Raw genomic sequence first — 26,981 nt, 5'->3', positions numbered from 1 at the left:
TCAAAGATCTGCAAAGACATTTCCTAGATTAAAAAAAAAATATTCATATAGCTTAAAATTCTACTTCAACAACAGGAACTACAGTTTCACAACTGAAATCAAAGAAAAAGAAAACTGAAAATTAAAGTACAATTTTAAATTGCAATGGGGGTAATAAGACTTAGAAATCATAGGAGAGTTAAGATAATAACTTTGTAATACCTTCCCAGTGTAATATTTTTGGCCCTTGATTCATTATTCAAAGTCTTATTTTCCTAACCACTTTCTAAGATAACACAACTTAGCTTGTCTGAAAATTACTGTGGTTTTGTTAGGTGAATCAAACTTTCAAGGATGAATCCAGGAACCTGACTGGGAAGGTGTTGTGAAGCTACTATCTTTAACTTTCCTTAGTATCAAGGGCTTAGAAGACTCTCTGTTAAAAATGTATATGGGGTAGTATCTTGTGTCTAAACAACTCAGGCTTATTGACCCTATTTCAATCAAAATATGTCTTTTATAGGTTTAATTGGACAGTCTGGTTCCTAATCTCAAATTGGCTGTGGTATTAGCCTAAAATTAAGGCAATTGAGAAGGAAACATGTAAAGAAAATAATTCTTACTTTATAATATATGGAAAAACTGTAGTTAACACATTTTGAAGGAGCTTTCTCTAGGTTATAATTTATCCCAAATATTTAGTTCAAATTATGTATTTCCTAGGCGTTTTTCTGTTTATTAATTTCATCAATATCAGTTGAGGTTAGGTGAATTAAACTTTCAAGAATGAATCCAGGACCTTGACTGAGAAGGTTTTGTCAAGCTGTTATCTTTAGCTTTCCTTAGTAACAAGGGCCTATAGGATTAAGTTGATATTCTACAATCACACATTTCCAAAAATTGACAGTTAATGCAGTAGATAGTAACATGATAGTTAATTGTAAAACTTGTCATCTATTGCTTAAATTGATTTGTTAATTACATATTCTGCCTGGTTGCTTGAAAAGGTACAACTTGCTTCTTCTCCAGAGGCTGTATGATTTGAATTTCTTTAATGGCTTCCAGTGATCACTGCTTCTTTGTAGTTGATTTTATTTGTTTGGACACATCCCTAGGTTGCAGAGAGTGGTTTTTGTTTGTGAAAATTTTAACTCAGCTTAAGTCAGTCTATTACAAAATAATTTTTATTAGAATTTTTTATCTCATTGTGTGATGTTAGATTTTAGTTGAATTAGTCTATGGGCATTCCTCAGTATAGAAGGTACTAAAGAACTACCATTTCTAGGTTTCATGAGGTTTTTGTCCCCATGTATATTTTTTCACTTGGTCACACATGTATATGTGCACCCTGACTCCAACTACATGTCATGGTAGCCAATATCAAATTCTATCTAAGTGTACTATAGTGGATGTTATCTAGGTTTTATTCTAATTCCATGGAATTGTTATATGCTGCAGGTGTTGTTTTACTATTACTATAAACAACTCACTGCAACACCAAGCTGCCTGAGGTCAGCACAACTGTGTATGCTACTCCTCCATACTGCTCCATATGCTACTCCTCCATCCTGATATTTTTTAATCCCCTTTCGTTACACCCTCCTAAAAAGCTCCACTTTCCCTTAAATCCTTCCTTACAACCTCCTCCCATCCGTTTTAGGGACCACCTGCTTTTTGTTTAGCTGTAGAAGGCCAGCCTAAAATGATAATATCTGGCAGTCTGTCATCCTTCATCCACTGGACATATCTACACACAGGCTATCATATCTACACATATCTCCCAACATATCTGGGCTATCTCAACATAGCCCACAAAGCAGGAAAGAACCACAAGTTATCCACGTTTCAGTGTAATACTTGACAACTGTCATCATTGCCCATTGTTCTAATCTTGGTTTGCAGACTTATCTTCCTATTCTTCCAAACTTTTTTCAAATGTATAAAAAAACACCCTGGGTCTTGGCTATTGTACCCTCACCATCTTTAATAATAATGCTACCTAAGTAAGTCAATCTGTCCACTTGATCAATCTTATTCTTACCCAACATCATTACTTATTCCTATGCTAAGCACCTTAGTTTTCTGATAATAATTTTCATGTCTATTCCCATGCCCTAAGTCCTAAAAACATCTGAAAAATCATTTATTTTGCTAATATTTTTGTCTATGACACTCAAATCATCAGCATACCATAAGTCTAAGAGGTTTGTACTTCCCTATTTGATTACGTGATCACCCGTAGCATTTTTGATTTTCTGCAGACAAAGTCCATCAAGATGGTCCATATAAGTTGGGATAGAATGCTACTCTCCTTAACTCCTGATTCAATACACAACCAGCTTCTAACCTCATTTCCTAACATGATTACAGCAATGAGGTGCTTCTGTCTAGCACTAATTACTACAAGAATAGCTTTTAAGCTCTTAGCTTAGAAGCTATTGGAAGAATAAATGAATAAAACAGCACTAACCACTAGCACATACAAAAAAAGTTCATTCATTTTGCTGAAACTTTCAACTAGGAGGCTTAAATCATCAGCATAATCTAAGTTCAGGAAAGTTTTTCTTCCCCATTTGATTCTGTATTCTCCCATTGCCTTTCCTGTGCTCCTCAAGACAAAGTTCATCAAAATGATCCATATAAAGGGGGTAAGAACACAACCCTGCTTAACTCCTGGTTTAATACAAAACACTGCTAGCCTCATTTCCTACCTTAACTATATCAGTGTTATCCTTGTACATAGCACTAATCACTTTAATGTATTTGTCTATAAGGCCTAAAAAAAAGTTTTGCATTATTTTGGTGCTTATTTCTCATCAAAACTTTTTCCATAAAGTTAATTTGAAAAAAAGAAAAACTCAGCCAACTTTTGTAGATAGCCCAGGATTATATCTGGTATCCCTATTATAGCCCATGATAGGGCTATAATAGAAGAATATTCCCAAGTGAGAAACTATGCTGTGACCTAGGTGTTGCCAAGGTTTACACAGAGACTACGTTCAACTGATGATCCTTTTTACTTCTTGCTGTCTGATTCTCAGTTGGCTTAAATGCTCTATGTATAATTGGCCACAAGGAATGGCTCAAATCACTTTTAAATGGAAGAAATCACTTTTTACAAACTCTTAAACAAAAATAGGCCACAGTATTCCTACTGCATTTTGATATATTACTGGTAAAATTAAATTTTAAATAGAATGCAGCAGAAGGGATTACCATAAATTTTAACTAGGAGCATAGGTGGACTGGGATTGAAAAGCTAAGGGGGCATTTGGGTTAGACAGCCCTACCTAGAAGGAATTTGTTTTGTATATTCGTTTTTAATCAGAAAAGGCCTTGAATAATGGGTGGAAAGTGGGCTGTGTCATTTGTGCTGAAATTTGCACAACTAGGTATATTAGTACTACCTGCTTAGTAAGATGCAGGGTTGCCACCCAGTAAAACAAAACACTAGATTTGAGTGATTTATTCGTTGGTTTAGTGTTTTTCTTCAATAATCTAGTGATTTACAACCTGCTTTAGCGATTTTTGGGCTTAGATAACATAAAAAATCACTAGAAATTGTGATAAGTCTCTAGGGCTGGCAAACTGGTAAAAGGTAGGCTTAAAGTAGGAAAGGGACAGATACTGCTAATCATTTTGTGTGCCAGGCATTATATTTTTAGCTGTAATCTTCAAAGTACCATGAATCTGCCATGCTATAATCTTCAAACTGCCATGTAAAACCTTCAGTCTGCCATGACTCAGTCAGCTCCTGCTCACATGACATCAACATGAATGCTTCCAAGAGGTCACCTGATATTTGACAAAAGCAATGTTAAATTCTTTGAATCTCTTTTCACATCTTCTAAGAAATCTTCCAACTGCCTTGAATCAAGCAGTCCTCCTTACATGACATCAATATGAATGCTTCCAAGAAATCATCCGATATTGTAATTCTTAAATTTGTCTTAATGAGATTACTGCATTGACAAAAGCAATGTTAAAGTCTTTGAATATCTTTTCACATCTTCTAAAAAATGTTCAAACTGCCATGAATCAACCAGCTTGCACTCACGTGACATCAACATGAATGCTTCCAAGAAATCATCTGATATTTTAGTTATTAAATTTGTCTTGATGACATTACTGCATTGACAAAAGCAATGTTAAAATCTCTGAATCTCTTTTTACATCTTGTAAATTGCACCTCAAAGGTGTGTGTATCTGGTGAATGAGTGCTGTAGCTAAGTCTTATTTCAGGAGTTTGTAAAAAGTGGCTTTTTCCATCCAAAAGTGAAATAGGGACTTCGCCCTATCCCTGCTGTCAAGTCAAAACAAAACAATTAAACCAGCTTAAAACCAATCAGCAAGAAGTCATAGGGACTTACAGGACACTGTATGATTTTTTGGCAGTTAATAGTAGTATAGACTGTCATTAAAAAAAGTAATCATTGATGTCTTTCTTTATGCTGTATAGTGTTAATAATTGGCCCAAACCAAAAAAGAATATTGCGGTTGGTTGGACTGTCCTAAGCCCTTTTTAAAAAGAAGCAGGGGATAACATTGAGAATTACTTTGCCAAGTTAGTTGACTACTTTATTAGCAGTCAGGAATTCTTATATGTGCATATAAGAACATACAAAGAGTTTCTCATATGAAGAACCGTTACGTCACTTGAAGCTTCCTACTCCACAAACCGGAGGAAACGTGGCGAAATGATTATGGCCCACAATTATTTCCAAAAATATTTTCCCTGGTCTCCTTGCCCCTCCCCTTCCCTCTCCCCAGAACGTTTTGTGACAAGAGGCATTCCAAGAAAATCTTCAAGAAACACTCCTCAATCCGAAAAAGAAGCCATTTTTTCAGCCAACAAGTAACAAACTTGTGGAATCAACAGTCCAAAGATACAGTGGCTACTGATTTGACAGGTGCGTTCAAGCAAGACAAAGAATGGCAACAGCAAGAGTTCCTGTACAACTGGGAAGCTGTTTAGTCCTCAACCCAAATATAGCAAGCAACCACATCAAACAACCTAAAGAAGTCATAACAGAGCATGACAAGGATGGAAAATCCCCAAGATTCGCTCCAAGCTGCAATCTAAGGTATTTTCCATCTGTCAAAGTCTAGTTGCTGCATGCTCTTCTGGTAGAAAAGAGCTATCTAGTTGTTACCTGACAATTCCAAAAATGGTCTTGCAGTTAAAAATATCGAATATGGTCCTTTTATATCTTCTGGCCGATTACCTTGGTGATACACCTGAAATGACATCTTTGTCAAAAATAAGTAGGTTAATCTATAACTCCTAACAGTGGTAAATTCAGCAGGGAGGGGAGGCATCCCCTGGTTTGGTATAAGAAATCCTGTCATCCACTAACCAATTGGAGCACCTTTTTTGCTGCTAAAAAATCCCATAGGCTATTGATAAGATCAATGCTTGGATTAGATAGTGGTTTTCAGATAATATTGAAGACACTAGACCTGACTTAAGTATTTAGGGAGTGGTCAATGGCTTGGTATATTTATCAAGCTATATGCTATTTTCTTTATAACGCATGTTTAATGTTACTGAGGAGTTGATATGTTTAAGGTCAGTCAAGCTTATATAAATTCTATTTTACCCTGTCAGCTTCACTCAGTAAATCATAAAATCATAAAAAACAAATTCTTTTTAAGAACAAAGCCCATTTCTTGAAATGACTACATCCGTAATATTTAATATATTGAGTTAATAAACACTAAATTGGGACTATTGTCTTGTATATCCTTTTTGTAAAAACGTTTGAAGACCACACTGGCTATACCATAACGTTTGATGAAAAACGAAAAAATATAAAACAATTAAGAAAAACAAGAGAACAAAGAGGATTTTCAGCCAGTCAAAATAAAACGAAGCAGAGCAACAAAACAGATATTTTATCAATGATTTTTGCCAAGCCATTCTTGGTGCTGAGACATGGAAAAAAATTTCTTTTTTTTGATGCTGTGTTTGACCACTAAGGACAACATTGCAGAGGTCCTTGCTGAAATATCTGTTTTGGTCTTTTTGCTTTGCTTTTTCAACTAGCTAAAAAAAACCCTGGATCTCTTGGTTTTCTTAATTGTTTAATGTTTTTCTTCGTTTTTCCTAAAACATGCAAATTCTTGAAACCCTAGAAACCACTAGGGTCTAGAGAACAGGACATAAGATAAAGATTTTTTCAGCCGTATAGTTTATTTCCTTAGCTTCAAAACAGTGCAAGTGCTAGCATCTGTATCTGTTATGGTATGCGTATCTGGTGTGTGTGTGGTGTGTATGGTGCTGGTATCTGTTATGGTGAATGTCAAAATTCACTGGTGACTGTTCAAAATTCGTTTTTCTCTGCTTCGATTCAATTAGCTTTGTGAGTCAGCTTTTTTAGTCTTATGCAATCTATGATGGTAAAAGTTAGGTTAGATTTTGTTAGTTTAGATTAGTTTAGTTTAGGTTATATTTGGTTCTAAATATCAGAAATGGGTTAAAAACCTAGCTTAAGCTAACCTAAACCAACCTAACCTCGTCTAACCAAACCTAAGCTAATCTAAGCTAATGTGTCATCATCAAACTTTGTATTAAATTGAAAAATTGACTGACAACACTGATCCAAGGAGAAAAAAGGTATTGCGGACATTCACCAGTGAATGTCAACATTAACCAATTTCCAGACATTCACTATAACATATCTACAAATATGCCATTCCAGAGTATATAGTTTAAGCTGTATATGCACTCAAGATCTAATAAGTTTTCAGAATAATAATTAAGTTTAATTAATGATTAAATTTAAGGATGATAATTATTAATAACTAAGGAATAAGTTTAAGTAAAAAAGATTTAAGCTAGAGGTTAGATATGACACTGCCTACATATTCAGAGTAGGCTAAAATGTTTTCGGGAAAGCATTTCATTGAAAGAGTATCCTAGCTGACCTAAACATGTTCTGAGTCTTCTTAATCTTTCTTTTCTTTCTAAATTACTGTGTACCTGTTTATCTGTTGCAGCTTGAAATATTAAGTAACTCTGGGGCTTTCGAATATAGATTGTCTTAGGTTGAGTGTTTTGAATGATATTTGGCTTTCTACAAAAAAGCTTTTCCAATTGAGTTAGCTCGTCATTCTGCTAGCATTGTTGATTCATACTTATTTAGAGATTCTGCTTTGCTCAATTCTCTTAGAAAGCTCCTTTCTCCACCAAACTCCACATATTTAAATACTTCCAATGCTTCTGATATCTCCCTATCTGATAGGAAAACTGCTTTTTGCAGATGAATTTGCTGCACCAGATTCAATTATGAGTCCAAATTTGAATCCTAATTGAATTTTTACATTATTGCCTTAAGTCTCATTACATTATTACAGTGCAAGCTATACTAACAGTGATCTCCAAGCTGAAACAGAATGTTTTGTTTGGTATTGATAAGATTAGTCTGTTACATGTTACCCTATGAACCCCTTTGCTCATTTTGCACCTGGATCTTCTTGCGCAGATGATCGTCGATAATTTTATATTATCTTCACCTTTTTTCTCTGGTGATGCTGTTTCTATCAAGAATTGCAAATTTAACATTCTTTGTTTGGACTATAGGCGTATAAAAATCTCGATTACATTTTGTAAAGTTTCTGAGCTGCTTTTTATTCATGAATTAAAGGAGAAGTATATCATTCTGTCTAACCAGTTTGGTTTTCAAAACAAAATAGGGTGGGCTGAAATACTTAGGGCTGTAGCTCAGGTCTTGACGGAAGTTGAACTGGCTGGAGAAAATCTTGTTCTAGCAGTATATAATGTTATGTGTGTATTTGACTCATTGGTATGCAAAGCCATGCCTCTTCACATGGCAAAAAGAACCATTTTTCATCTTGATCAACGTTCTTGATCTATTCCACCTGTGTTATCTGCACCTTGAGAAACTTACATTTGCAGCTCAAAACATGCATTAAAATTACAAATCCACTTTGGTTACCATTTACACACATATACTGGTCCCAGTAGCCAATCAAATGATCTGGACGATTTTGCCTCTGTTTATAGGGATACACGTGAAGGTTCTATCGCTTTGCCTGCTCTATTTAACTATGGCGTCTTAGATGCTCTTGCAAAATACGTATCCTCATGTATTGAGGAAGCAACAAAGGTGACACTTGTCTCTTATGTTGATGATATTCTTGATTTTAGCAGGACAATGCAGCATATTAAGAAAACTTGGGCATTCTTGAGAGTGAAAATGCTAAACTGGGTTTGGAATTTAACCCTGAAAAATCTGAAGCTCTTCTATTTAATTGGAATAACTTTGAGGTATACCTACCTAATTTTTCCTACCCTGCAAGGTTTACCTGACTACCTACCTCATTTTCCCTACCTTGCTTTTCTTGTCATTATAACCTCATGATCAACATTTTGTGTTGCTATTCTTGTTATGCACTCATATTCTGTCAATTGGCTGCTGTTTTAAGTCATCACTGATTGCCTCAGTCATCAGCCTCATTTTAACCTTTTGTATGGTTGTGCTATCTAGTTGCACCTGATTCTTGGTATTAACCCAACTTTTGTCATCAAACTTCTAAAGAACCACAGAACTAGTGAAATACTGGAATTTTTCTTTTTCTTTTATTGTGCTCCTGCCTTTAGGATGCACAAAATCTTGCTAAATAATCTTATTGGGGGTGGGGGGGGGGTATGTACAACCAAAGTTGTGTTTTCAGATATAGGATTTAAAACGGTTTGAAAAAAATCGTTTTCAGGTTCTCTATGTTTAACCCAGCCAAACTGTAAAACGTTTTTGTCTTACGAGTTCCAAGCGTGCTGGACATGGTTCTTCAAAATTGTAATGTGCCCAAATAGCATCGCTAAACATGGGGTCTGCGAAGACAAAACCCCTGATTGAACACAGCCCTCAAAATAATGATCTGCACAATCTTATCAAACTCTATATTAGATTTGTTTGGCGTAAAAACGGGGCTCAAGTACTGTAGACGTTAAACATAGAAGAAAACCTCTAGTCTACAATATAGAAGACCTTGCAATTCACCCTGCTGAAGAATATCAATCCTCAAATGTCAATCTCCCATAACCTAAACCAATTATTCCCTTTCCTTTTCAGAAACAAAAATCAGGCACAAATGTTAAAGGCTCATATCTAATGCTACAAAAGCTTAAAGGCTACACTGTACAACAGCTTAGAAATAACTGGAAATTATTTGACTGTTCAAATGCAGTGGAGGGAAGTTTGCAAAAGCTTTGGACAATTTGCCCAATAATTCTTAATAATATTACTCATGAGATGGTGTGGTTGATTAATCAGTGAAGGTCAGACTTATAAAAGACCTAACTAGTATACTTACAGAAAATCTTTAGTTTTTGTAGCCTGCCTATGGAAGAGGACTTATATAATGATGTAACTGTTTTTTTCTGTGAGACCTGAGGAAAACAAGCCCTAGCCATCTCAACTTTCCTCTCATTATAGCCCTAAAAGTGGGACCTCACTTTCCGAACAGCCTGCTGTTTGAGAACAGTCAGTCAGTTGGGTACCTAAAACAATTCATAGGCAATTTCTCTGGAAAACATATAGCACTAAAAAATCTGCCTTTTCTTGAAACCTTATTAATACTAACAAGAACTAAGGAGAAAATTCTTGACTCTAGCATACTATTTATTTTTGTGTTTATAGCAAGGGACTCTCCCTAAGTATGAAAACCTTCTGTTTCAATTTCGGGCATTTAACACACATAGAAAAAAGACTGGTTGTGAACTGGTTCTCTATTGCCATTAGGCCCCCTTCCCAAGAAAATGTTCCCAGTTCTCCTGGAATTACGTAGATTATCCTCCCTAAGATATTCTAGTGGATCTCTTTTACCGCTAGGTAAATTGAGCCTTCCAACTAGGAATATCTCATAAACATTGATAAACTGTAAAAAAAACATATGGTAATTTATGCCTGAGAGAAATTTATTTTATCACTACACCCCTACCCTAGAATCAGTTTGCTATTCTTTTGATTCCTTAAAAAAAATTGCAATAGATTAAATCAATTCTTTGTTTTCAGATAATGATGGAAAACTTGAGGTTTCTCCAACTGAACTGCATGAAATGAATCGGATTCTAGATCGCCCTCCTGCAATATTTGTTTTTGGCCAGTCAAGGGCAAGTAGGAATTTTCTAGTCAATGAAATACTTGGCAGACAGCTATTACCACTTTTATCTACTCCTCAAGAAGCTACTGCACCCCTGAAAGTTCTTGTCTTAAAGCAAGATGGAAAAATACCACCCAACATCATTGAGACTTTATCAAAAAACTGTACTCCACTTACATGGAGTGAGATTATGATGGAAGAATCAGAGGTATTGGTTACTATAACCATTAAGCATATGGGTACATTGGGAGATAGGAAAGAGTTGCCAAGAGAAAAAAAATAAGGATAACATTTTAAAAAATTTTCAAAGGGTCACAGGTTTGTGTCCAAGTCCTAACTGGAATTCAGGCGAATCTAATGTTTTCTTGTTGTCTTTCTTGCTATACAAGTTGTTTCTTTTTTTTCTGTTCTCTTTTTTCTTCTGTATCTTGCAGCTTCAATCTCTGAACCCAGTTTAAGAATATGCAAAAATATTCAAATTTTGAAAGTAGTTTGGTGAGATAAGAGATAAGATAATATTTATTTTAAAAAGACTATCACAAGCTCTATAGAGCCGAATTCGCTTTATATGTCAGTAAAAGCTAAAAAAAAAAAATATTCAAAACATTACATTAAGTCAAACACTTAAAATTAAAAAGAAATTAAAAAAGCAAAATCATCAAAGATAAAGGGTAAATCAGTAAACTTAACAATTAAATTACAAAAACATTGCAGTAAATCAAAAAAATAAAAACGGCAATAGATGAAAAGGGAAATTTGGCAGGTACATCATCATGTATTATTATCAAGGTGTTCCATAATAAATTGAATAAAACTTTTACGAAACCTCTCTGTAACAGCATGGATCGGAAAGTAAGTTGGGACTGCTAAGGAGGCTGACGGGGGGAGTCGGAGTCTAATGGGATTGTGAAAATCAGGGAGTAAGTCCTCAGTACGGGGATTGGAAATGACTGATTTAGCGAAAAGCAGGCAATTTTTTTCCCTCCTTTCTTTTAAGGTGGTAATGGGTGCAGCTTTAAGGAGGAAGGAGTATGGAATTTTGCCTTCTTTGTAAATGATCCTGAGCGAACGCTTTTGGGCCGACTCGATTTTGTCAGTAAGTTCATTTGAAAGTTGCGTATGCCAGACTGGACATGCATATTCCAATAACGGCCTGATAAAGCACAAGTAAACACGGAGGGAATGTATCGTAGGACAATTGAATTTGTTTAGCAGCTTAAAAATGGATAGTGAAACGTTTGCTTGTTTGACAATGTTGGAAACATGTGTGTCCCACCTGAGATCATTAGAAATTGTGACACCAAGAAGCTTTACATGTTTCACTAGAATTTCGCGTGGGATCGGGTCGCAAAAAGCAGGAATAGATTTCATGAAGTTGATCGTCTTTATCTGTGATTTAGTCGGATTTACTGTCATATTTAGATTCTTAGATTCATCCGAACATTGGGTTAGGATATCAACAGGGTCATTTTTAATATTCCTATGACATACTTCAAGGATCGACAAGTCATTCACATATTTCCATCTTTGGGGGAATTCCTTGCCAATTTCGTTAATCATGACAAGATATAATAGTGGTCCCAATAAGGTTCCTTGAGGTATTCCATAGTACCTGGGGAGGGGGTTAGAGAAGGTATTTTTGTACTTTACAACTTGTGATCTGTTTGAAAGGAACGATATAACAATATTTACTAAAAGTGGGTCAATTTCAAAGTTATCATGTAGTAAACGAATTAGGATATTGTGGTCAACTAAGTCAAACGCTTTTTGTAAATCGACTAAAACCAGGTTTAGCCAAACATTTGGTTTCTCTAGTTCACTTAGGATCGTGTGAATCAAGTGTACAAGGTAATGGGTGGTGGAGGCTTTTCTTAAATTACCAAACTGTTGGATGTCAATGCGTGGTAGGCTATAATTTTAAGCCTGTCACAAAGGAACCCAAGGTAAAGCTTAGAAAAAGCTGGAGTGAGTGTAATAGGACGCATGTTGGTTATAGTCAGACTGGAAGATTTCTTTGGGATGGGAGTTGTAAAACCTTGTTTCCATCAACTTGGGAATTTATCAGATTTTGTAATTTGGTTAAAAATATCAGATAAAGGTCCAGCAATTGTGTCTGAAAAGGCTTTAATCAAGTCAATTGGGAGGTCTAATGGGCAAGTACTTGATTTTTTGAGCTTTCGGATTTTATTTATAACATCAGAGGGGGAAAGAGGTGGAGGAAGGAATAGTTTGACCTGAGCCAGTGAAAGGGGGAGACTTTGTACTATGGACGCAAGATGCAGGTTCAAATCTTGTAAGGGGGCTCAGGGAGATGAGAATTAACTTCATCAGGGGTTTTTCCGCAAATCTATAATTTTCCTGTACCATTGTTTGAGCTTGTTAGAATACAAATCCTTAACCTTACTATTGTAATACTCAGAAGCTGCCTTTCTCAATTTTCTCTTCAGGAACTTTCTTAGATCATTAGCCTGTGTGATATGTCCTTGCTTGAACAAATTGATTTTTTTTCCTTATTAGTTTATTAAAAGTCGCAGTAATGTAACGTTTATCGGTAGAGCATATTTTAATTTTTTTTTCACCGGAAAATGGGCTTCATAATTACTCCTCAATAAATTTTGGAGGGACAAAGCCTTGGAGTCGACATCATTTGTTTGGTACCCCGTGGACCAATTTTCACTAGTAATCCAAGAGCCAAAATTGTAGAGTCCCGAGTCAATTAGAGGTTTAAAGACGGTTTCAGTAATAGTAAAGGAATGTTTAAGTGTATCTAGTAGAGATAGGAGTAGGCTAAAGTACTAACTACCTCCGAGAGGGGGAAGAATGGTGACGGGTCTATAGAAATTTGACATATTGGTACATATTAAATCAAGAGTAGAATTGCCTTTGGTAGTAGGGACTTTTACAATTTGTTTTGGACTAAAAGTATTACATGTAGACCCAAGTTTTAATTCATTTGCATCACCTAAGAGGAAAATTCCAGCATTTGGGTATTTAGATAGTACATAGTTAGCACTGCCATGCAATTTTTCAATAAAATTAACTATTTCAGCCGCTCTCTGCCCAGGGGAGTAGTAAAAACAACACAGGACAATCAAATTGAAAGGACGTGGTAAGACCTTAGGTCGAACACAAACCCACAAAATTTCATCAAAGGGAGTAAGACAAGGAACTAATATTTCTGAAGGATAAAAATCATTACTGACAAAGAAAAGAATTTCACCTCCTTTCTTACCCAGAGGGTGGGTTTCGGGTCTGAGTTTAATAAACTGGGAGAAATTATTCATTTTTAACATGTGTGTATTTTGAGCGTGTACTTCTATAATAGCGATTATGTCTGATCTATATATTTTAGAAAATGAGTCTTAATTCATTAAGTTTTTGAAAATTAAGACTATCAGCGTTGCTTAACAAAAGTGTGGGAAATTTAAAACGACCTGTAAAGGTACCATTTTTACACTTGACTTTATTTAAATAACAAATGGGTACTGGGGGTGTGGTGGGATTCGTAGCGGGGGCCAGATTAATGTAGTCAGAACAAGGGACTGAAGGAGCACATTTGACTTTTATGGGATGACTATTGGAGTCAACATCGATAGGTGAATTATTAGAGTAAGAGAAGGATTTGTCTTGGGGATTTGGAGGTGGGGGGATGGGCAATGATATGGATGAAGCACGAGGAAAACAATTAGGATTTATCATAAGACAATCAATTTCTTCTAATAGCGAAAACCTGTTACTAAGCGGGATGGCTGCTGTGAGTTGCTGTTGTTCAATGGGAGTGCTGTCTGGTGTTGTAAACGAGACTGAGGGGGGAGGGGAGTGGGTTGGGTAGACACGGAGGGGGAATGACAAAGTGTGCGAGGGAATTTGGGTGGGCATGTAAAACTCCAGCCCTTGGTACACGGGAGAAGTCGGACGCGTGGGGGGGGGGGGAACCGAATTGCAATGATCTTGGTACAGGGGGCGGCGTCCTGAAATCATAATCGGAAAGGATGGTCCTCCCGAAATCTATCCCCGTTTTTGTCAAATTCTTAGAACTAACATCGTACCCATGCGAAGGTATAGCTTGTGGCTTAGAGAATAACCTACTAAAAGACTTTGGTATAAAAACATGATACTCTTCACAACCGAAACAAAGACCAGACATAAAAACAGAACAAATTGAAACATGGTCAAACGAGCCAATATCTGCATCGGATTTCGTAGTAACCTTATTAGTCTTTGAAACAAAAGTGTCATTATCCTCTTTCAAATTCAGCATACAACCGGAAGCCGTTATGTTATTCCTGTATTCGAGAGCCTGATCCTCTACCATACTAATAGAAGATTTGTCAGTGGGATTACGTTCATGAATAATTGATTTCATTTCAACATTATTAACTTGACCGTTCCGGTCAATGTCATTGCTAATCACCTGGTTTGTCACTGGTTCAAACGCCCTTGACCTCTCAAATGAATTTACGAAGGGTAATATAGCATTTTCTGAATTTTTTATTTTCACTTGTTTGACTTCATTATTCTTTTTTATATCACTGTTTTGAGTTACAGATAGGGGTTCAGAAATTACGGTCGAAATATAGCTTAATAACTCTTCTAGTCTGTCTTTTACTGGTTTAAGAATATCAACATTTGTCTGGCAAGCAAAATCTTTAACACAGGGATTTGGATACGTTAAATTTTCTCTGGTAACATTTGAGTAAGGTTTGGTCTGACTCAGTGACTCAGGTTTGGTCCAGCTCACTCACGTGAGCTGGTGCGTAATTTTCCAATGGTGGTGTTCAGAGTATAGGATGGGTTGACGGAAGACTGAGTCTGACAAGAAAAGTCCAAATGTTAATACTATTGTTGTTTCTTCTTTTTTGTTCTCTTTCTTCTGTTCTTTAACCTTTTCCTCTTTTGTTTGTTCTCTGTCTTCTTCTGTATCATGCAATTCTAGCTGGTGAATCCAGTTTTAAATTCCATAAAGATTTTCGAATCTTTAAAAATAACTTGGTGACATTTTTGCCAATCCTGGGGTTAATAATGTTCTTTTTTGTTTTCTTTCATCTGTTCTGTAATTTATTTCTATTTTGACTTTTCTCTTTCTTCTTTTGTATCGTGCAACTTGATTTTAAAACTACATAAAAACATTCAAATTTTAAAGTAACTTGGTGACATTTTCTCAAAGCCTGGGGTTAACGATGCTGTTATTTTTTTCGTGTGTTTCCATCCTTCTTACGTGTGATTATTATTTTTTCTTATTATTCTCTTTCTTCTGTTCTCAAAATTTATATTTTATGTTTTCTCCTAACTTCTTCCGTGTATTGCAGGTTCGGTTTCTGAATTCAGTCTAAAATTACACAAAAATATTCAAATTTTTAACGTAACTTGGTGACATTTGATCAAATTCTGTCGGTTGGTCTGTTGGTCTGTCTGTCTGTCCCAGTTTTGCTAGTTTAGGCACTTTCAGATAAGCTAGGACGATGAAATTTGGCAGACGTTTCAGGGACCTGAACAGATTAAATTAAAAATAATCATTTTCCCTATTAGACCATCTGGGAGGAGGGGGTGGGACGGTTAATTTGGAAAAATGAGGAATTTTTAACTTATGAACGGGTGATCGAATCTCAGTAAAATTTGATATTTAGAAGGATACCGTGTCTCAAAACTCTTATTTTAAATCCCGACCGGATCCGGTGACATTGGGTGGGGGAGTTGGAGGGGAAACCTAAAATCTTGGAAAACGCTTAGAGTGGAAGGATTGAGATGAAACTTGGTGGAAAACTAAGCACAAGGCCTAGATACGTGATTGTCATAACCAGAATCGATCCGCTCTCTTCGGAGGAGTAGGGATGGGGGGGGGGGTTATTCTGAAAAATTAGAAAAAATGAGCTATTTTTAACTTACGAAAGAGTGATCGGACCTTAATGAAATTTCATATTTAGAAGGACCTCGTAACTCAGATATCTTATTTTAAATCCCGACCGGATCCAATATCATTGGGGGCAGTTGGAGGGGGGCAGAAATCTTGGAAAAGGCTTAGAGTGGAGGGATCGGGATGAAACTTAATGGGAAGAATGAGCACAAATCCTAAATACATGATTGAGCTAACTGGAACGGATCTGCTCTCATTAGGGGAGTTGAGGGGAGGGTTAATTCTGAAAAATTAGAAAAGGTGAGGTATTTTTATCTTACGAAGGAGTGATCAGATCATAATGAAATTTCATATTTAGAAGGATCTCTTAACTCAGTTCTCTTATTTTAATTCTCGACTGGATCCAGTGTCATTGGGGGGAGTTAGGTGGGACCGGAAATCTTGGAAAACGCTTAGAGTGGAGAGATCAGGATGAAACTTGATGAGAAGAATAAGATCAAGTTCTATATACGTAACTGACATAATTGGAATGGATCCGATCTCTTTGGGGGAGTGGGGAGGGGGTGTTAATTCGGAAAAATTGAGGTATTTTTAACTTAATAACGGGTGACCAGATCATAGTAAAATTTGATATTTAGAAGGAACTCATGTCTCAGAGCTCTTATTTTAAATCCCTACTGGATCCGGTCACATTGGGGGGGGGGAGTTGGTGGGGGAAACCTAAAATCTTGGAAAACGCTTAGAGTGGAGGGATCGTGATGAAACTGGATAGAAAAACTAAACGAACAGAGGAATTTCTGTTCGTTTTAAGTTTTAATGTCGCTCCTCACTTGCAGTTTAAAAAAAAACTTGTTTTTTTTAGGTTTAATATCTGAACGTCTTTGAATTAATGCTGGTTTTGATTTTGGCTCACCGTACATGAATACTTAAAACGAAAGTAGCATATTAATTTTACTCTTTTTTTTGGCTAAATGGTTTTCTCGTAGTTTTGATCGGACGATTTCGATTAAAAAGGGAGTGGGCGAGGGGGCCTAGTTGCCCTTCAATTTTTTTGGTTACTTAAAAAGGTCACTACAGCTTCTAACTTTATCTATAAGCGTTTTTTATTAGTAATGGATATACTTAACTTACGAATTAACTTACATAACGAACCTCTATATTCATATATTTTTATTACGTATATGAGTGGGTTCGCCTCCTCGTTAATACCTCGTTCTTTGCGCTAAAGTTTAAATTTTGTTCCATTTCTTAAAAATGACCTCTGAATCACAAAGGCCGTAGAATAAATAGTTGAAATTACTAAAAATACTTTAGCGTAAAGAGCAAGGTATTGTGGAAGAGACGATCCCGCTTTATATATGTAATCTTTTCTGTTCGTTTAAGTTTTGATGCTGCTCCTTACTTCCAGTTGAAAATACTTTTTTTTATTTATTTTCTCATTTTTTCAAATAATGCTAGAATTGCGCCCCCTTCATGGAAATTCTTCTCCCTCATGATTAATTCCTCCATGGAAAGATCTTCCCACGTAACCCCGTGACCCCGACCTACTCCCAACCCAACGCTTAAAAGTCCCCCTGAGAACGTCTGTACACTTCCTAATGACCATTACTATATGTAAACAATGGTCAAAGTTTGTAACTTGCAGCCCCTCCCCCGGAGACTGTGGGGGACTAAGTCGTCCCCAGAGACATAGTTATTAGTTTTTTCGACTATGCTGAACAAAATGGCTATCTCAAAATTCTGGTCCGGTGTATGCATCGGCACTGTTTCTGTTTTCTGTTTCTGTTTTTTCTTGCCTGTTTCTGCCTGTTTCTGTTTCTGTTTTTACAAAAACAGAACAGAAAACAGAAACAGGCTACCTGTTTTTGTTTTACCTGTTTCTGTTTCTGTTCTGTTTTTTTTCATCTGTTTTTTTCCGTTTCTGTTTTTTTTTTATCTGTTTTCTGTTTTTTTTTTCAAATGCCGCGCTATCTAGCGGGCATGATACCGAAACGCATGATACCTACCCGTACCTACCGTACCGAAACGCACATCTAGCGGGCATGATACCATGATACCGTTGATTTTTGAATTTAAACAAAAAGGGAATAGTTGTGGGAAAAGTCAAAGTCATGGCCAATTGTAGAAAAAAGCTAAGACCGATTGTCCAATTAAGTGGGCAACCCAGTCAAGGTTAATTTTACCCCTTTGATTGCCGTTGTGACTGTCTCCCATTTATGCTACACCTCTCCGTGCATGCATGTCCCTTGACAATGCCGAAATAGAGTCAACCCGTTGACTACGGGTTGACTACTTGTAAATTTTCCTCTCATGCATGTCACTCCACAATGCTCAACTAGAGTCAACCTCTCATGCTAATTCACGGCGGGGTAAATCTGAGCGAAAGAGAGAGATAGAGAAAGAGAGAGAAGCTTGAACGCTATACAGTGGACATGGGCTAGATGGGAACCCCATATGACAATGTCTCTACTGTTGGTATATGTGTAGCGGATGGCTATTACCGCTTGAGCAACGGTCTAACCATTGACGGCTTTAAGGATTCGTGCTTTAAGCGGCAAACATGGGCTCAATGAAACCCCATATAAAAGAGGAATATAGCGTTGGTATTTACTTAGAGCAATGGGTTACCGCTAGAACAGCGGTCCAACAAGCCACGGCTTGAAGGCATCCGTACTTTAAGCGGTGAACCTAGACACCTTGGTATTTGTGTAGCGGAGGGTTATTACCACTTGAGCAATGGTCTAACCATAGAGCGTTATAGAGCGTTGTTATTTGCTTAGAGCAATGGGTTACCGCTATAGCGACGGTTTAAATAGCCTCTAACTTAAGCGGTGGACATAAGCTAGATGGGATGACTCTGTGTCTGTCTGGTATATATTAGCAAGCAGCGGTCTAAGTAGCCTCGGCTTGAAAGCATCCGTGCTTTAAGCGGTGAATATAGTGTTGGTATATGCTTTGAGCAATGGTTTACCGCTAAAGCAACGGTCTAAGAGCAACTACGGTAAATTGTCAATTATAAATGACATTTAAGCTTGAAAGGAATATAGCGTTGGTATCACCCGATTGGACACATTTTATGACAAATTTTGCCCCCCCCCCCCTAAAAATACGCTAGTGTGTTGAATTACACGAAGTTGCTCATCTTTTGTATGTGACTACAAGGATTTAACAAGAAGATGTTTTCTTTCCTATTAGAAATAGAAGAAGTAAGGAAAAAACAGGAAAAACAGCTGTTAAAACAGCTGTTTTTTTTAAAAAAACAGCTGTTTTCTGTTTTTTCAAAAAACAGAATAGATTACAGAAACAGGTCACCTGTTTTGTTTGACCTGTTTCTGTTTCTGTTCTGTTTTTTTTTTTCTAACTGTTTTTTTCTGTTTCTGTTTTTCTCAAAAACAGAAACAGTGCCGATGCTTAGTCCGGTGACTTTGGGAAAAAGAGCGTGGGATGGGACCTAGGTGCTCACCTGTTTTTTGGTCACTTAATAGGGCACTAGAACTTTTAATTTCCGTTAGAATGAGCTTTCTCGCGGCATTCTATGACCACTGGGTCGATACGATCACTCCTGAAAAATAACAACAAATAAACAAACACGCATCCGTGATCCGTCTTCTGGCAAAAAATTCAAAATTTTTGTTGATAGGAGCTTGAAACTTCTACAGTAGGGTTCTCTGATACGCAAAGATTTTATGACTTAGGGGGTGTTTCCCCCCTATTTTCTAAAAATAAGGCAAATTTTCTCAGGCTCGTAACTTTTAATGGGTAAGACTAAACTTGATGAAACTTATATTTAAAATCTGCATTAAAATGCGATTCTTTTGATGTGACTATTGGTATCAAAATTCCGTTTTTTAGAGTTTCGGTTATTATTGAGCCGGGTCGCTCCTTAGTACAGTTCGCTACCACGAACTGTTTGATATGGTTGTACCTCAGAAAAAGATTAGAATTAGTTTTATTTTTAAATGTTTGGACCTTTCCATGCTCAATTACGCTGGCAACATTTTGAATCTAAGTAGAAGCGTATCGTCTGTTGAGAAAATTTCTGTGCTTTGTACGGAATATTTCGAAATTGTTCTCAATTTTAATACTCCGAATAGCGAGATCCTTGCTTTTGGCAAATCTTTCGGTGATGTTGGATGCGCACAGTTAGGAAATCAGAGTGTTCAGTTATCTGCTTGTATTAAGACATCACACCTGCCACTACCAAAAGTTCTGACTTTTTTTGGCTGATTTTTCACTCACTTCCTTCTTTTTTTAACATCGCACCTGCTGCTACCGAAAATTCTCACTTTTTTCAGCTATTTAGTTTATTTTGTAACTATAAAAACAGTTCTCTGCTTAAAGGAAAGTACCGAAAAAAAAATTCTGTAGAGGTTTACCTTCAAAAACATGGGATTTTATATTTTTTGCAAGAAGAAAGATCACGGATGCACGTTTTTTTGTTTTGTTTTGTTGTTTTTTCTTAGGGGTAATCGTATCGAATCAGTGATCCTGAAAGATCAGGAAATCGCTCATTCGAACGGAAATCAAAACTTCTAGTGCTCTTTGTTAAGTGACCAAAAAGATTTGAGGACAAGAAGCCCTCCCTCCAACGTCCCCTTTTTCTTCAAAGATATCCGATCATGATTTTGAGATAGCAATTTGATTCAGTATAGTAGAAAGGTTCAGTAACTATACCTTTGGGGATCATATAGCCCTCCCATAGTCCTTGGGGAAGGGATTTAAGTTACGCAATTTGCCTATTGTTTGCATATAGCATCTGTTTTTGGGAAATATACATAAACTTTCCTAAGAGGATTTTAAAAGGGAGATCGTAGAAGAGGAAATATTAAACGGGGAGGAGGAGGGGTGGGAAATTTTCAGGTATGATTTGAAGAAATCAACTAATTTTTTTATCATCTGAAAGTGAAAAGTAGCATTAAAACCTAAAATGAACAGACATTATTCTGTATATGAGAGGGCTGCCCCTTGCTCTTAGGCTAAAGTTTAACTTTTTGTTACAATTTGTTGAAAACGACTCGTGAAACATGAAGTGTCATTGAATTTGGAAGAGAATTATCGTTAAAAATGTTTTTAAGACATGGTGTGAGAGTGAAGGTAGAGGAAGGGGCAGCCCCTCTTTACACACATAATAAAGTAAGTTAAGAATACATATTCGTACATATGCTATTTTCAGATGGGTTCTACTTGTTTTTCTTTAGTTTCTTTATGGTTTTATGACTAAAATAGTCTGTCTAATCCTCTCTAATTTATACGGATGTTTCAGGTTGGCAATAGGGTGGAATACAAAGAAGTACATGTCCCTCATCTTTTATTTCGGGATGATGGAAAGATGTTTGTTGTTCCAGAGCTAACTGGTAAAGTTACAAATTCAATATCTGAGTTTGTCAAGAAATCTGCCCCTGTTTTTGTATATGTTGTCAAAGGCTCTGTATTGTCTGAAGTTGTAAGTCACTTTTTTTTTTGTTTTTTTTTTTTTTATATATATATAGAAAACTACTTACTACAATTTGGCCAATGATGCTAGTAAGAAAGATCATTGGTCAAAAAAAAAGCCTATTACATTCCATATCACAATTATTAATGTGAACCCTGGCAAATGCAGCGCCGATCTCGGAATGGGGTCGGTAATGGTCTGACCATGTCCCTCAAAATCTCTTATTTCTGCTCAACTTCCAAATTTTTTCACATGGTACATCTTTTATTGGGTTGTTAGGGCAAGTTTAGTCTGATCATGTCCCTCAAAATCTCACATTTCTGCACGACTTCCAAAGATTTTCACATGGCATACCTTTTATTGGGCTATTAGGGCAAATTTAGTCTGACCATGTCCCTCAAGATCTCTCATTTCTGCATGACTTCCAAAGATTTTCACATGCCATACTTTTTATCTGGCTGTTAGGGCGAATTTAGCACAAGTTTAGGATGAATCTAGTTTTTTTCCCAACAAGGTTAAACAATTTATGTCAACGTGGGTCACGAAGCAAAATCCAGGGTTTATCTAATCCTACCAATATTTGAGTTCATTTATGAAAACATCCAAGGATACGGCTGTTAGTAACAGCCGTAGAGTCTGCGGAGTTGGTTATAAATTATAACCGTCTCCAGGTGTTTTCAATATCCCGACTTTAATTCCGGCCGATTCCAATTCAATTCAATTTATTCGAATAAAAAAAAATAAAACATAACACCGATAGTAATTAGGATCCTGGAAGCGAACTTGTTGAGGACCTAAACAACAAAAAATTGAAAATTAAAAATAAAGTATGAGTATGAATCCATTCAGCAAAATTTACAGCTCTGACTTCACGACTCCGACTCTACATCCCTGTTAAGGCTTCATTTCAGTAGATTTTATAAGTTATAACCCATTTTAACTGATGTCATTTCAATATACCAACTCCAACACCGACTCCCGACTTCATTCAAGAAAACTTTATTAAAACTCCGACTCCACAGCCTTGGCTGTTACATACTCTAATTTGTTTTTAGAGTCATGCGAAGCTAATCAGAACAGTCTTAACGGATAGATTTGAAGAAGGCATTTTCCCGGGACTCAACAAGTATAAATATGTCTTGTGGCTGCTTCGTGTACGCTTCATATGATGAGAAAATGAAACGTTTCAGAGGGGGAATAAAAAATTTTACCATTGTAAAGATGATTGTTTTTAAGTTTGTGTTCGGAAGTAATAACGGTGGTGTGTTTTCCTGATGGAATTAAAAGATATTGATTGTTTTCGTTGTGTACATAAGTCATTTTTTGGTAGAAGAGAAATAGAGAAGATGTCAGCACAATCGGTTTGTGGATGTCAGTGTAATTGCACAAAGTTTATTTTCACAACATTAATGAGTTGGTCATGCAACATTTGTGTTACTCCAGTTTTTTTTCTGCAAACTTAAATTACCTTGCGTACTGTTAAATTTGATGTTAGTGAGGAAAATTTTAAATTTTTAGAGCAAGGACGCTCAGAAGCAAGGGGAGCGGGATCCCATGATTTCTACGATTTTATGTATAGTTTTTATAGAAGTCAACTCTTTTCTTTTTGATGAATAATATAAATGGACTTGGGCCCGGCTCGCATAAAAAGTGGCAGTAAGAACCTATTTTTAATCTCGGTACAACGTGCCTTTTATTTGTTCTTTCGAAAAACTTGCTCTCTTTTCCAGAAAAGGCCGCCCTAGCCGAGTGGATTGGTACGCTGGATTTGTCCGAGAGCGCGAGGGTTGGAATCCTATGTCATTTATATATACATGTATGTGCGATTAATAAATAAATGAACTTGAACTAGTTTATCCAATTATGTGGTTTGGGACGGGGGTCAGTGGCGTGACTCTGTAAGCTCAGCCAGAGTCGACCCAGCTCTAATTGGGTACCTGGAGAAATCTGGGGAAGGTAAACAGGAACGGTGTGCGAAAGCACAGGATGGTTGGCACCCAACCTGCCATTGCACTTCCTAGCTGAAGGGCCAAGAAACGGACGTCGGCACCGCCGGTAGGGACTGTAAAGTCATATGCCGTATTCTTACCTTTTCCTGAAAGGCAGATCCCTCCCCTATCGACAAAAGATATATTTGAATGATGGATTCAGGTCCAGATCTATTTACCCTGTTTCCTATAATTTTTTTATTTCATCTATATTTTGTCTTTAGTTTTTCTTTAAGAGTAAGGTTAATGTTTTGGCGGTACAGTGTCAATAGGCTGACTGGTGTACTGGTCTGGTCCCTAAAGTAGCAGCATTTCAAAATACGCCAAGCAAGACTGGGCTAATAAATATAGAACAGATATTTTGGACGTGCATTCATTGTCTCTCTTGAGCATCAAAAATTAAGAAAAAACCTGTATATATATATATATATATATATATATATATATATATATATATATATATATATATATATATATATATAACTGAAAGCTAAGAAAAATACAAGTGCTACTATCAACTTTGACCATTGAGACCGTATTCATTTGAGTTGCTAGGGCGCAAATTTTTTTAACTAATTCAAATCAATTGAAATAATAAATTAATGAAAAATTCAATTAGGAGTGAGTTAAATAGGAGTAAGCTGGTGAAAGTCGTTCAAATTAAGAAAAAATAATCAAATTAAGTTAGACACAAAAATAATTAAAGGCTGAAATTGATAGATGGATTAAACATTGAAACGCCTTGTAAAATAGGGGAAGGGTGGATTATAAACACATTTTAGATAACTGAAAAGTAATTAAAATACCCCTCCCCAAGTCTCCCTTTTCCAATAGAGGTTGGACCAGGTCCTGATGCCCGTAGGTATCATAAGGATATTGGCTCTTTTGGTCTAAGTGTTGGCACTAAGTTAGGTTGAGATATGATGACCTGCCCCTTCTGACATTTGTTTTGATGACAAGAATGTTTAACTTCAGAAAATACAAGAGATTTTAAGTGTATAAAAGAGGTTAGAGGGTTTTAAGCCTTTAACAAGTGTCATAAAGAGGTGCTTTATTGGTCGAGATTTGATAAACATTCCCCTTCTGGCATATGTTGTGATGACAAGAATACTGAAATCTCTGAAAAGACTAAAGATTTTAGGTGTGTGAAAGAGGTTCTACTTAAGCCTTTAAGTATTCAGTGTCTGAAGGGGTGCTTTATTGGTCGAGATTTGATAAACATACCCCTTTTGTCATATGTTCTGAGGACAAGAATATTGAAACCTCTTAAAAGACTAATGATTTTAAGTTTATGAAAGATGTTCTAGCCTTTATGCATTAATGGTTATGCTTTATGCATAAGGATGCTCTATTTGTCGAGATTTGGTAAACATACCACTTCTGGAATATTTTCTGATTACAAGAATATTAGAACCTCTGGAAAGACAAGGGATTTTAGGTGTATCGAAGAGGTTCAAGGTGTCTTAGCCTTAAGTGTTCAGTGTCTGAAGGGATGCTTTATTGGTCGAAATTTCATAAACATACCCCTATTAATATTGAATGTTGATACTTTTAAAAGGCTATAGATTTTAAATGAATGAAAGAGGTTCTAGGCGTCTTAAGCCTTTCAGTGTCTGAAGGGGTGCTTTATTTATCGATATTTGATCTTTTGTCTTTTATGGAATACACCCAGGGAACTTGAGTCTAATCGGATAGGTTGGATAAAAGATGTTTCAATGCGCTCCAAAGTTAACTCAAACGAGGGTTGGCTTGAAATCTCCAGGGCTTAACGTCAAACGGTTTTGACAGACTGGAGTTAAGAGACAATGCCAACCATTATATAGAGACTAAAAGCTTGTTTGCATTCAAGGGACAATTTTAGCATTTATAAGGTAGGCCAAAGCTGTATCAAGGGTTGGGGGTACTGGGTATGACCCTCCCTGGAATTTTTGTCCGCCCCCTTAAAAAAATACATATATACAAACTTTTGTTGTGTCTTGTAGGGATTTTTTTTGTAAACCCTCGTCCACCCCCGAACGAAATTCCCTTCATCCCCGAGCAAAAAGTCCTGGACACGCCTTTGAGGTAGGTTATTATAAATTAACGTCAAAGAAGAAATATATGTGTTGTCTTACCTTCAAGGTGGGTAGCTGGAATAAAGTTAACTTGTCTGATGAAAATGAATTTTCTAGGAGCTAGCAGAAGTTCGTGAGCTACGAAGAGCGTTTGGAAGTATTCCAATATGCTTTGTCAGTTCCGTTTGGCTGGCTCCTCCTGATCTAACGGAGTCGGATCAAGATCAATTTGAATACAACATGGGGTGAGAATTACCTTTCCTTTTTTCCTTCCCTTACATTTTTTTTTATTAGTAGCTGTTTTACGCACGCAATTTGACTTTGAAAATTGACTGTTTTTATATATTTTTTATGGTTATGCTTCTGCAGAATCTTACGTTTCTGTGGTATTACTGACTCGTTTGGATGGTAATGTGTCGTGAAGGCTCCATGACGCTGGTGGAGCTGAGTGTAACGCCGAAAATTGAGGAGAATCAGTGGGAAACTTCTGTTTTTAATATATTAGACAGAGCCTTCATAATATCCTCTATTTCTTCTAGATTTAGTAAATCTACGAAGTACAAAACACCTGTAATAGAACAAAAGTGGCGAATAATACATTTGTCGACATCGCTCGAAATTTCCTCGATCTTATGAAAAAAATACAAAATATAATATATAAATATTTTACTGGTGTTTTATTCTTCAACCTAGAATATTACCAGTTGCTCAATAAAAATATTTGAAAAGTAATAGCACTTTTTGGTGCACATTTTTCTTCAGGTGCACTTCAGGAGGATTTAGTCCTACAGAAAACACTGCACATGTAAAAAAAATGTGCCGTATGTGCCCAAACGTGCCCTGATGTAAAAAAAAAATGTGCCAGGCCAGACGGAGCCTGAAACAAGATCAAAAATATCTTTATCGTTATGCTTCTGCAGAATCTTATGCTTCTGCAGTGTTATAGACTCGTTTAGATGGTCATGTGCAGTGAAGGTTCCATGACGCTGGTGGAGCTGAGTGTAACGCCGAAAATTGAGGAGAATCAGAGGAAAACTTCTGTTTAAATATATTTGACAGAGCCTTTATAATATCCTCTATTTATTCTAGATTCAGTAAGCTACAAAATACAAAACGCATGAAATAGAACAAAAGTGGCGAGTGATACATTTATCGACATTGCTCGAGATTCCGTCGAAAATCTTTTGTTAAAATACAAAATATAATATATAAATATATGATCAAAATGTGGTGTCATGTAGAAAGATCTAGGAAGGAGGCGCCTGAGAATTCCTAACTACTTTTTATTTGGGATATCTCCTAGGCTTTACTGAGCTAATCCTTTATGTTTGTTAAATTTTACTTGTGTTTTATTCTTTAAAATAGAATATTACCAGTTACACAATCAAAATCTTTGAAAAGTTGTAACCTTAGTGGCGAACATTTTCTCTTTAGATGGTACTTCAGGAGAATTTAACCCTATGGAAAACACTGTACTTTTTGTACCATTTTACGCTGTTGGAACATGAATCTAATGTAAAAAAGAAAAAAATGTGCCGGTCCAAGCG

At 36.4% G+C, this 26,981-nt stretch overlaps 1 protein-coding gene across 2 annotated transcripts in view; it reads left to right on the top strand.

The window, feature by feature from the left end:
* Positions 1-26,981, top strand: part of LOC136039192 (dual serine/threonine and tyrosine protein kinase-like) — a 100,242-nt gene that overhangs the window by 10,022 nt on the left and 63,239 nt on the right. For both annotated transcript variants that reach the window (XM_065722713.1, XM_065722714.1), the window contains exons 2-4: positions 10,017-10,312; positions 21,222-21,401; positions 25,552-25,679. In XM_065722713.1, the coding sequence (XP_065578785.1) occupies positions 10,017-10,312; positions 21,222-21,401; positions 25,552-25,679 (604 nt within the window). The remainder of the gene's footprint in view (positions 1-10,016; positions 10,313-21,221; positions 21,402-25,551; positions 25,680-26,981) is intronic.

The sequence above is a fragment of the Artemia franciscana genome, chromosome 19 (genome assembly GCF_032884065.1).
Source record: "Artemia franciscana chromosome 19, ASM3288406v1, whole genome shotgun sequence".
Classification (NCBI taxonomy): domain Eukaryota; kingdom Metazoa; phylum Arthropoda; class Branchiopoda; order Anostraca; family Artemiidae; genus Artemia; species Artemia franciscana.
Note: the sequence above shows the minus strand (reverse complement) of the source record. Positions and strands in the feature narration are given on the sequence as shown.